Source organism: Pelodiscus sinensis, chromosome 23 (genome assembly GCF_049634645.1).
Source record: "Pelodiscus sinensis isolate JC-2024 chromosome 23, ASM4963464v1, whole genome shotgun sequence".
NCBI classification, from domain to species: Eukaryota; Metazoa; Chordata; order Testudines; family Trionychidae; genus Pelodiscus; species Pelodiscus sinensis.
This window is the reverse complement of record NC_134733.1, coordinates 7,909,867-7,922,245: the sequence shown is the minus strand read 5'-3', so window position 1 is coordinate 7,922,245 and position 12,379 is coordinate 7,909,867. Positions and strand designations below refer to the sequence as shown.

Here is a 12,379-nt window from a genome sequence, read left to right as displayed (position 1 = left end):
GGGAAATCTGAGAAAAGAGGTCAAGAGTGTCCTGGTGCCAGATTTCTTGGTCTAACTCTACACACTGCCTCACTTAAGGCTGTGTTTTGGTCCAATAAAAGATATGACCTCCTCCACCTTGTCTCTCTACTATCTTGGGACAGACCCAGTACAACAACACTGCATAGTTGTAAATGTGCAACTTTGGAAGCACATGTGAAAATGATGGACCTGATTCTCCTTTTCCCTATTTCTGCTTTTCTCCAATGTAACTTCTCTAATTTAAACGGAGATTCTTCTGATTCTCAGTATAGGGAGATAACTGTGAACAGTCCGTGAAATCACAGCAGAATCCCCCAGCCAACTTTGTGGCACCTTCCACCATAAGAGTATGTCTACACAGCAAAGTTATTTTGAAATAACAGCTGTTATTTCAAAATAACTTTCCTAGCATCTATACAGCCAAACCGCTATTTCGAAATTAATTCGAAATAGCGGAGCACTTATTTCGAATTTGGTAAACCTCATTCCACGAGGAATAACACCAAGTTTGAAATAGCTAAATTGAAATAAGCGCTGTGTATTATTCAAAATAGGGGGCCTCCAGCCCTTCCCAGGGTGCCCTGGTGGCCACTCTGGGCACAACCAGGAAAACTCCTCTCCCTCCGGCCCCCCCACCCCTGAGCCCTTAAAGGGATAGAGCCTGGCCACAGTTCCTGTGCCAGCTCCAGGCCTGCCAGCCCAGAGCCAGTAGTCACTGCCCCTGACTCAGTGGCCCCAAAACATGAGCCAGCAAGCCACTGGCAGCCAGCCTTCCACCGCTCCCCAGCGCCAGTCCCCCAGCTCCCAGGAACCTGCCAGGGGCTGCAAAAGGCGGATGCCTTCCTGCTAAAGTGCAGAGATCATGGACTTGACTGAGGTTTGGGGGGAGGCCTCCAATGTCCATGATCTCTGCACTAGATGCAGGAATGTGGCCATCTACAGGAGGATGGCTGACAGCCTGGCCAGCAAAGGCCACATGCGCACCTAGGAGCAGGTGCTCATGAAAATGAAAGAGCTGCGGCAGGCCTATGCCAGGGCCACAGGGGGCAGCTCCCAACCAGGAGCAGACCCACACACCTGCCCCTATTTTGACACCCTGGACTGCATCCTGGGGGAGGGACGGTCCGTGCCCCGCAGTGGTTGTCAACTCTGGGGCAGAGTGCCCTGACCGGGGCATCGAGGAGGAGAAGGAGGAGGAGGAGAGCCAGGAGCCAAAGGAGGCCATCATCATCACCCAGATAAGCCAGGACCCCCAAGCTGCCCCAGCGGACCTGTCGCCGGTGTCATCTCAGGCCAGGGAGGCAACAATATGTGAGTGCCATCACTGTCCCCTTATATGGAGGAGGAGGGACAGAAACCAGGGACTGCGTGTGTGGGCCTTGCTGTCAACGGATCACGCAGGAACCTGTGCATGTGCAAGCATGTGCCATGCCACCCCTGGGCATGTGGCCCCAGCTGGCTGCCACACAGGGGCCTTACCCTGTTAGCCACATGTGTGTGTGAGGAGGCGTGACATCCTCCTGACTCCGGGGTGGGACACAGCAGGATGCCCTTCCTCCACAAGGCCACTCTACACAGAGGCAGGGGACATCTCCCCCCCACACCCACACGATATACGCCACAGGGACATGGGGGTGGTCTTGAGGCAGCTCCCTCTTTGAGGGATAGCAGGACATTCTGAACATGGCCTGTGTGCAAGCACATGGGCTCTGACGGTGCAGGGAACGGTCATCCTCACCTTGCAGAGCAGGGCTGGGCTTCACCCACTGTGTCCCCAGGGAGAACTGGCCACTTCTCTTGTTTCTCCACAGCTGCACCAGCTGGGCGTGCAGAGCGCACCACCCCACCCAGGACATGCTCCCGCACCCGAAGGTTCCGCAGGCCCACCCGTGCAGTGGAGGGTACCAACAGCAGCACCTGGGGGCACTGCGAGCCCTGCACCGCACCCTCCAGCACTGGGTGCAAGAAGATCTGCAGCTCCGGCGGGAGAAGCTTGCCCAGGGCCGTGCCATTTGCCAGCACATGCAGACCCTGGTGCAGAGCATGCTGCCTCCTGCCGCTCCAGCATCTGCTGCCTCCCCAGCTACCACTCCCCCTCCCACTCCTTCTCCCCCTCCTGCTTCTCCCTCCACCTCCTCTACACCCTCCGGGGATGCCGAGGCCCCCGCACTCCTGGTGCTGGGAGACAGTTGGCCCGGCAAGACCCCCAACTGAGAGCCCTGAGCTTCCCCTCCCCTTTCTTCCCCCTTCCAGCTCCCTCCTCCCAGGTTTTCCTCTCCCCTCTTTCTCCTTTCCCCAGTCTCACCAGAGTTTCATTTCCCACCCCCCCCTCCTGGTTTTGTTAAACAATGAGGGTTTGTATTTATGAAAATATGTATATTTTATTTTACACCAGGAAGGGGGTTAGGGAGGGGTAAGTGGAAGGACGTGAGGGAGGAATGAGGCACAAACCCCCAGTGAGGCAGACCAGGGAGACTATTAGTGCTTCTCAGGGTAAAAGCTCGCCTGCAGGGCCTCCTGGATACTGAAAGCTCCCTGATGGACCTCCCAGATGGTAGCCTGCAGCAAGTGCAGCCAGGCTCGCAGCAACGCGTCCAAGAGAAACACCAGAGTGCCCAGGGACAGCTCTGGCTCCATGTTGCAGAGTGCTGTGATGTCCCGAGTGAGGGCAATGGGAGCACACCGAGACAAAAATGCTTTGCTGTCCCTCATCGAGGTAGGCAAGCAAGCAGGGAAACCTGAGAACTGGCTGTCCGGGGTGGGGGTAGGGGGCGAGCTTTAAGCACAGACCTCAGTTAGCCTTAGGCAGCAGCCCCACACAGTAAGTCCTGACCTGGTGCCCTGCCAGAACTGGTTCTGGCCAGCCTTAAATGTGATTCAGAGTCCACTCAGTGTGGACACGCTATTTCAAAATGCATTTTGTGTTTAGACGCGTTATTTCAAAATGCTTCCCAACCTGAGGGACAGCTAAGGGATTTGAACACAGTGGCTGGAGGAGCTAGAATGCCAGGGAGCAGAAGAGGCCTTGTACTCTGTGCCATGTCTCTTCTGCAGGTAATTCTGAAGTAATCTGTCAGTAGCACTTCACTTTTTCCAGGCTATTGCACCCCATTCCGGAGTCTGATTTGTTTGTGGTTCCCTAGTTTCTCCTCACTTTAAAAATACTTGTTTACAAAATCAGACATAAGTCACAGCCACACTATTATTTAAAAATTACTGACTTCCTCATTGTTACTATATTATAAAATAAATCAATTGGATTATAAATGTTGTATTTACATTCATAATCTATTTACATAGTCTACAGAGCAGTGTGAACAAGTCACCGAATGAAATTTTAGTTGGTACTGACTTTGCTACTGCTTTTTATGCAGCCCGTTGTGCAACGAGGCAAATATCTACATGAGTTAGTAGGTGTAACTTGCGTAACTCTGGGGGTTCATGCACCCCGGTTGAGAACCACTTACCTTCCCCCTCACCTCATCATGAGCTTCTTACTGACAAATTTTCTGTATCTTGAAGAATCCCAGTGTACAACTTGCAGAAAGGAATTAAAGAAGGGTTTAGTTCAGGGATTTCTGTCCTGGAGGAGCTGCACTTTTGTAAAACTCCCCAAGAGGACTGTTTCTGTGAGTAAATGAGCTTTTTCTACTAACCCCAACAGAGAGGTAGGGAGGTATCATGGTTAACACACTGGATGGGGACTGAGATGTGGGTTTCTTTTCCAACTATGTCAGACTACCTTTGTGATCTTGGGCAAGTCCCTTCCTCTCCCTTTACATCAATTTCCCTCTGTAAAGAGGTCACAATACTTCCAAGGTTATAATACTTCCCTGCCTCACAGAGTAAACATCAAGGAGGTGCTCGGACCTAGAGTACCGGGGGTCATATAAGTAGATTGACTATTCAACCTCGATGCTGTTGCTTTTTCCCACCTCATTCTTTGTATGGTGTTATAAGCATATCCAGGGCTTTATACTAGATGAGCAGTGCCAAAGGAAGACTAAGACCCTGTCAGAGAGCTCACAAAGGGTTACACTACAATAAAATGTCATGCAAATCCAGTGTTTAAATGAGGAACAGACATTCATCTTTCCATGTAGTCTCTTTTTATAAATACATTAAAGGTGAGTACATGTTCAATGCTTTTCACGTCTGTAGATCCTTTGCGCTGAAGATCTAGAAAAAGAACTTCTGGGAGGCAGATCTAGAACACGTTCTTTATCCTAGTTTTATAAAAGAGAAACTGAGGCACAGAGAACTTAAGCAGCTCACCCAGGCCACCCAGCACACATCAGTGTAAGACATGAAAGTAGAACACACTTCTGACTTCCAGTCCCATGCCTTAGCCACAAGATTGCACTACCTAATAATGCCATCAATCTCATAACACAAAAGTCCTCGAACTCTATCTCAGTCCAACATAGTGGCATTTGAAAATGAGTTGAAATTGCTTTAAAAAATCATGTTCTGTTTTTATGATTATAGTGGTTCTATTTAGGGATGTTAAATATCGGTTAATTAAGTAGTCAAGTAACCTATGAATTCTTATCGGTTACTTGACTATTCTATAGTCTCAAGGGTGTGGCCAACAGCCAGTGCACTCGAGCCCCACTCCCGAGGAGCCCCCTGCTATTCTGCACTGCTGCCTCTGTATCAGAGGCAGCAGCATGGGGTGCCAGGTGGGAGCTGGTTCATGAGGGGAGCCAAATTAAAAACCAGCTCCCCTCGCAGACCGGATGCCTGTCATCCTGCACTGCTGCCTCTATCAGCGTGGGGTGGCAGCAGCCCCTGTCCCAAGGGGAGGGCTGAGCTCCTGACTGACATGAGCCAGGACTGAGCTGAACTGCTGGCCAGCCTGCCAAAAAAATTTACTAGCGGGGAAATGTGTGTAGTTTATAGCATTAACCGATAAGCTTTTACTTATCCATTAATCGCTTAATCAACTACACTTACATTCCTAGTTCTATTGCCACAATCTGGCCACTATCAGGATGACCGACAGCAATTCTGGACCCTAGGGCTGAACAGTCAATGGACCCCCAAGCACACATGAGGTCTGGCCATGTGGACGTGGTCCACCTGACATTTGGGTAAAGCTGTGCCTGTGCTGGCTGGTGTGCAGCAAGCTGCTGGTTGTGCTGCACTATTGGACACATTCTTTTGGCATGGCAAAGTTTTCTACATACTTGCCCCATTGCACCACTACTGCCCGACCCTTCCATGAGGCCACACCCCTATCCTGCTCCTTCTCTGAAGCCACTCCCTCTGTTCACTCCATCCCCACTCCCTCTGTTGCTCCCTCTTCTCCACCTTTACTCACTTTCACCAGGCTGGAGCAGTGGGTTAGGGTGTGGGAGGGGGCGTGGTGTGCAGCAGGAAGTGTGGGCTCCGGGAGAGAGTTTAGATGTGGGAGGGTGTGTGGGATATAGGAGGGAGTTTGGGTGCAGGAGAGATTGTGGGGTGCAGCTCTGGGCAGGAGTTTGGGTGCAGGAGATAGTCCAGATTCTGAGCTCTTTTTTTGCATGCCTGCCCTCTTTGCCCCCCCATCACCAGTCCTGACCACCATATCAAGACTTGTTGCAGCCTTACTGATGCCACAAGGTCTGCTGCTTGGACTGAATGGCTCAGTGATGTTATCAGGCATTATAAAATATCTTAGCCGTTAAGTTACTGATTAACACAGATTCTCTCCTCATAAAAACGTCATTGTTGTCAGAGAATACTACGTGCTTAAAGCCAACGGTCATTATTCAAACACACATAACCGGAATAAAGCGTCCGTATAAAGAGAGCAGAATCAGCAAACACTTAACTGTGCAAAACAAAACGGCATCAAGATCTCTCTCCATGGAGGGCTCAGCAGACAAGCTACACTTTAAGAATGAATCAAGTTCTCTTGGACCATCAGCTGCAGACCTGGACAGACTACAGACCACTAAAGAAGAAGCTGCAGACAAGATTTGTCCAGGTTCCTCTTCACCATCAGCCACCGACCTGGACAATCCAGATGCCTCTAAACTACCAGCTTCAAAAATGAACTGTCCAAACTCAGTTCAGCCTCCAGTGATAGTAATGGATGCTCCAGACTCCTCTAAAGAATCAGTTTCAGAAATGGACCACCAGAGTTCGTCCAAACCCTCAATTGCAGATATGGACTGCCTAATCTGCTTCAACAGGTACAATATTTACAGGAGGCCTAAGCTCCTGGCTTGCCAACATGCTTTCTGTGAAGTCTGCCTCAAGCTCATCCTTCAGAATGAGGACAGCACCTGGATGATCCTCTGCCCTCTGTGCAGAAAACCCACTGTTGTGTTTGGAGGGCTTATCCGCACCCTTCCTGATAAAGAAGATATTGTAGGCCATTTGGAAAACCCTTGTCCACATGCTGAAGTACACCTCTCTCCTGAAGGACTGGATGGCATCGGTGGTACTCAGTCAAGCCATGCCACTATCTATGAAAACCAGGACATTCCCAGTAGCAATCAATTAGCTGTCCAAAGATTTGTGTTGCTTTTGTTGTTCGTGGTGATCCTGATCATCCTTGTACTCCCATTTATGTTCACTGGACTGATTCAATGGGTTCTTTGCCTTATGCTAATATTGGGATTGATCATGTCTTTGGTGCTTTGCTGCAACCCCAGTTTCAACTGGAGATCTTTTGGGATTTCAGTTCCATTATGCCACAAGAAAGAAAGCAACATTATATCCATTGCCTGAAAAGACTGGTGTGCATTCTAGAGACTTTGGACTGGTGTTATTTGCAAGTTGCCAAATGGGAAACAATGGCTGGTCATTATAATATAAATGTTCATAAAATAAATTCAAAACACATCCTTAAATTATCCCGGTAAGGAGTAGCCACAACACATAATATTGCTTAATTTCATTATCTGACATAGTGAAACATTGGTATTTAATGTCTTTGATAGGTGAGAAACAATTTAGGATTTTCCTTGCTTGGGCTTTGTTTGTTCTGGTGCAATACCTTTTGACTTGCACTGCAGAGTGTTTATTATATACCATGCTTATCAGCTGGCTTCCTGGGAAGACCAATACAACATCTGCCATTGTGTTTGTAGTACCTGTCTTAGCTTGTGTATTTGTTCGTGGTAGAGTCTTGGGCTAAAGATAAAAACAACCATACATGTAATCACAATGAGTCAGTTTTTTAAGTAGCTGAAACAAAATACAGGACTATGTAGCACTTTAAAGACTATCAAGATGGTTTATTAGATGATGAGCTTTCGTGGGCCAGACCCACTTCCTCAGATCAAATAGTGGAAGAAAATAGTCACAACCATATATACCAAAGGATACAGTTAAAAAAATTGAACACATATGAAAAGGACAAATCAAATTTCAGAACAGAAGGGGGATGCGGGGGGGGGGGGGGGGGAGGTAAATGTCTGTGAGCTAATGGTATTAGAGGTGATAATTGGGGAGGCTATCTTTGTAATGGGTAAGATAGCCAGAGTAGGGTTTTATCAGATAGCCTCAATGGAAGCACTCCTGTTTTCCTGACCCAGCAAATGGTACCACTTACTTGAACAAAGAACCCTAACCTGAAGATGAATTTCATACGGTTCAGTCTTATGTCTTGCACCACTTCTGTGCTCTTGCTCTCTTCACATCAAGCCTAGAGCTTAGTCTGAGATATGTGGTTCCTTATGCAGGGATCAAAGAGAAGGAACTTGCTAAAATACAACTTGTGGTATTTCTGTATGCAATGTGTCCATTAAAGTTTAATAACATTAATTGCTCTTTGATTTCTGTGTCTCATTGAGTTTCACACATAAATTAGCTGTCACAGCACTTCAGAGCTCTTTTCCTGAAGGGGACTGGTGCTAATAAAGCACCTAAGAAATGAAGTGAATAAGAATAAGCAATTAAAGCTGAGAGCTTATGGACTACCTCTATAGGCTTGCGACAAACTGTAGTTGAATTGATATGAAGAAAGGACGGTATAACTCAACTAAAATAATTGATCAATATTCAACTGGGGGAAAATAACCAGTTATATTTCAGGGAGGATTTCCACTCATGCCAATGGACTTTGTATCATAACACTATGAAAGGTAACTATAGTACTCTAGTCTGACTAATCGGCAAAGCCTGACGGTTAGGCAAATAGATTAAAGATGATTGATTGAAAGAGATGATACAGGCATCAGCCTTGGCAGTATACTTCTTCTCTGGGATAAGATACAAATCTTTCTTCTGCCTTAAACTCTTTGAAGTCCGTAACATCTCAGGGTCTTCCTGTATTTTTGGGCACTATGGTAATATTAATAATCACAAAAATCTCCACGGACTCTAATAAACACAGCTGTTAAATTGGGGCCCCAGCATTAACAGACAAACCCATTTCAAATGATGCTGAAAATCCATTTGGAGGGAATAAGAACTTTTCTTAGGCTTTACATGTTAGAAAGAGGCTAGAGGAGTCAGAGTCTGACAGCCTGGAGAATGTCATTCTTTACGGATCCAAAGAACACAATCACAGTCCGATGCAGTACTTGTTTCCCTCCCACTGCCTCGTGACTTGATTTGACTTGAAGGTGCTAGAGATTTATGGGATAAGGGGTAGTTCAGCTTAGATGTCTCTTCAGTTTTTGAGAAGGCTGCTGCCAGTGGGCTGGATCACAAGCCTATTGACGGGAACGGGACTCATTCAGATGATTTCAAAGGGTGGTGGATTATGCCTTAGGAGTTTGACTCATTTCGCAACAGCTGCTAAATTGTGTCTAGCGAAACAAGTTCCAATGTGAAAATAAGTATTTGCAACAGTGAACAAGTACATTTATGTAGCATAGGACAAATCATTTTTCTAGTTATACTATACAAGAAAACAGGATTCTTTTGCATTCATTATTTATCATATCACGTTTTCCCTTTTAGGAGCATTTCAGCTCTTCCTAGTTGGAATGCCTGGGAATTTTTTGCATATCCTAGCTTTCAGTCTATCTTGTTTCTGAATTAACTTAATGATTAGGCAACAGTCTTCAGCCTGACAGGGAGAGAGGATATTAATGAGGAAAGTGTTGAGGTGGTAATAATAAGATGCAAATTACAGGCAGAATAAATCTCTTGCAATGGTGACTTCAGAACTCAAATTTCATTAACAGATTCTAAGGGCTTAATCAGTCCCAACAGTGAAATTTAAGAAGTTTGTGTAGGCAGCAGAAGCTTGAGTCTGAAAATTCAAATTTGCCTGGTTGATATTTCATATAATTATCCAGTTTTAGTTTGCAATTCTTTCTTCCCTCCACTCCTCTTTCTACAACTCTCTTCGGGTACGTCTAGACTACATGCCTCTGTTGCCAGAGGCATGTAGATTAGGCTACCCGACATAGTAAAACGAAGTGGCCTTTGATGTTGATACCTTTGATGTCGACACCCGCGCGTCCAGACTATCGCGCTGAGCCGACAAACAGCTGATCAGCTGTTTGTCGGCTCAGCGCGGCAGCCATGTAAATTTAAATGAAGCGGCGATTATTTAAATCACCGCTTCATTTTACTATGCCGGGTAGCCGAATCTTCATGCTTCTGGCGACAGAGGCACGTAGTCTAGACGTACCCTTCCTCTCTTTCCTTCTTTCTTCTGTCCTCAGTTCTTCCACTCTTCCTCCATCTTCTATTTTTTATTTTTCTCCTGCTTCTTATTTCCTCTTCCTACCAACCTCTCCCTCTCCTTTCCTGATCTTCTATTCTTTCTATTCTCCTCATTCTCCGTTCCTTACCTTTTTTTGTTTTCAAACTGACTCTGGAGGCTGGAGCTAGCTCAGTTGTTGCAGCATCTTTCTTTTTGTATCCCACCAAATAAAGAATCAAATGTGTTAGAACTGTAAACATCTTGGAGCTGATCTTCAGCTTGTATGAATAAATGGAGGGCCATTAATTTACATGTTGATTTACACTATCTGAAGATCTGGGCGCTTGTTCTCATTTTGACAATTACTTGTAGTTCCATTTTTGTGAATTATCAGAGAGTTTCCATCCTAAGTTAAATAGTGTTCCCCACTGCAGCCCTTTTTATATCACTAGCAGACTAACCTGGTGCTGCTGGGGTCCAGCTGTGGTGAAGGAGCAGGAAGGGCTGTGCATAGGGAGAGGGGAAGACTGGATATAGGTGGGGACCCCAGCCTGGGGCCGCAAGTTGGGGGAAGAGGCCTTAGCAGGGACTGACAGTTCAGGGAGGGGGCTTGGCCTGGGGCCAGGGACACACAGGTCCCCCCAAGGCCGGCACTCCCAAGGCCTGGCCAGAAAGGGGGGCCGTGCAGGCCTCTGCCAGTGCCCCCCCCATCTCCAGGGAACTGGGGGCAAGGGAGGCCTGGGCAGGCCTACACTAGCCAGCACTCCCCTGAGCCCAGGGAGTCAGGGGAAGGGAGGGCTGTGCAGTCCTCCCCTGCTGATGCTCCCTGGGCTCGAGCAAGGAAGCCAGAGGGCCAGGGAGAAGGGGAGGGCCACACAGGCTGGGCAGCCCAGCAGTGCAGGTGGTGGCAGGGGGACTCTAGTGGGTCTTGTAGGAGTAGGGTTGCTGGGTGTCTGGTTTTGAACCGGACAGTCCAGTATTTGAGCTTTCTCTTTGGGAAACAAATTAAGGAAATATAAATGTCCGGTATTTTCTAAGTAAGATGGAATGTAGACTGTGATGTAACGTCAAGTGTGTCTGCTATTTTTGTTGAAACCATCTGGCAACCCTACATAGGAGGGTGGCTGGGGCTGGGCTTGCCAGCTCCAGTGGTGGTCCTGGGGGGGTGTGCAGAGTGGAGAGGGCGGTCGGGGAAGAGATTTTAGTCAGGGAGGCCACTTACCAGTGGCAGGCAAGATGGAGCCTCATCTCCAGCTGGCCACTCTGGTGGTGGTGTGGCTGCCCGCAAAGGTGTGTCTAGATTACATGGCTCCATCGACGGAGCAATGTAAATTAGTTTATTCGGCATAGTCAAAGAAGCAGGGATTTAAATAATCCCCGCTTCATTAAAATAAACATGGCCGCCGCGCTGTGCCGACGATCAGCTGATCCGACACAGCGCGGCAGTCTAGACATGGATCTGTCGCCTGGGGGTTTTGTAGCCATCAGTTTGTATTAAACAAGCTGTCTCTGGCTGTTGCAGACTGTGCTTTGGACCACTGGAGTTAAGCTATTTGTCCACCTGACATCAGCCTGTTCTCTTGCCAACTACAGTAGAGGTGTAAGACACTGTTAAGCACAGAAGCCTCATTTAACTCTATTTACTGAACTTCAAATTATCCTGTAATCATGCTGGCTTTATTTTCTTACAATAAAACCAAGTTATAGTGTCCCTAAAATTTATAACATCATATAATATTCAGTCCCACCAATCATTCCTGTCTGTTTTCTTCATTTATAACATCCCAGCTGCAATCAGATCGGAGAGGCGCTTCACTCAATTAAAGGCTAGACTGGAATACGCTGCAGCTGCCAATTTGCCCAACTGGATGGACAGGATGCATTTGATGCAAATGATGTCCAGTCAGGAAGGCTAGCAACCCTACCTGTATCTGGCTTCTGAGTGTCATTTTAGCCACTTAATGCACATAAGGGTTATTATGTTTAGTGAGTCCTGGGGTCCCTTCCAGCTTTTCATTTCTATGGTCCTCTCATTGTCTCTTCCTACTGCCATCTGAGCACCTATCTTTTATGAGCACAAATAGACGTATCCAATACATTTTAAGACTGAATGCTCTATATGCACAAAAAATGACATGTTTGAGTTTAAAATTCACAGTTCATGCTGTGTTGGTTAGTTATCTGATTCATCTAATCAAGGAACAGAAAGCATGTGATTTACCACAGGAGTTGTGGAATTACCCAACACAGACCAGTTGCTAGTTGGGACTATTCATCAGTGGCACTGGAACAATTTTTAGGACGGGGTTGCTGCGGTGCCCTCTCTTATCATTGTCCATGACCCTCCCCACCCCAGGTTGGGTACACAGCTGAGGACAGCTACAGAGTCCCAGGCCAGGGACAGGAGCTGAGCCCAACAGCCAGGACCCCGGGTCCAGCAGCTTGGTCAAGCAGCGGGCCAGGCAACCAGGATCCTGGGACTTGAGTCTGGAACAGGCGTTGGAGTTGTCAGCTATAGGGTAGGGATGGGGAGCTGCTCTAGCCCGGCAGCAGGCGCATGGGGGGAGGAGGAGAGAGGACAGCACTTCAGCCAGGCCTGGAGTGGCCCACTGCTCACTCCCCATTTTATTGGTTAATTAGTTAAACCATATGTTTAACCGATTAGCCAATTAAACAGGATTTTACATCCATTGTGTGAGATCAGCAGCCAGGACTCCAGGTGGCAACGGGTCACACTGGACATAAACTTGGGGGTGCTGCAGC

The 12,379-nt window shown here is 47.5% G+C and overlaps 1 protein-coding gene across 1 annotated transcript; it reads left to right on the top strand.

The window, feature by feature from the left end:
• Positions 1-5,871: 5,871 nt before the first annotated feature.
• RNF186 (ring finger protein 186) lies at positions 5,872-7,417 on the top strand. Its single transcript, XM_025187133.2, has one exon. It carries the CDS (start codon positions 5,872-5,874, stop codon positions 6,739-6,741), a length of 870 nt encoding a protein of 289 aa, XP_025042918.2. The 3' UTR covers positions 6,742-7,417.
• Positions 7,418-12,379: the final 4,962 nt, after the last annotated feature.

Coding starts and splice junctions, on each gene's coding strand:
- RNF186 (XM_025187133.2), top strand. CDS start 5,872: ATGGAGGGCTCAGCAGACAAGCTACACTTTAAGAATGAATCAAGTTCT.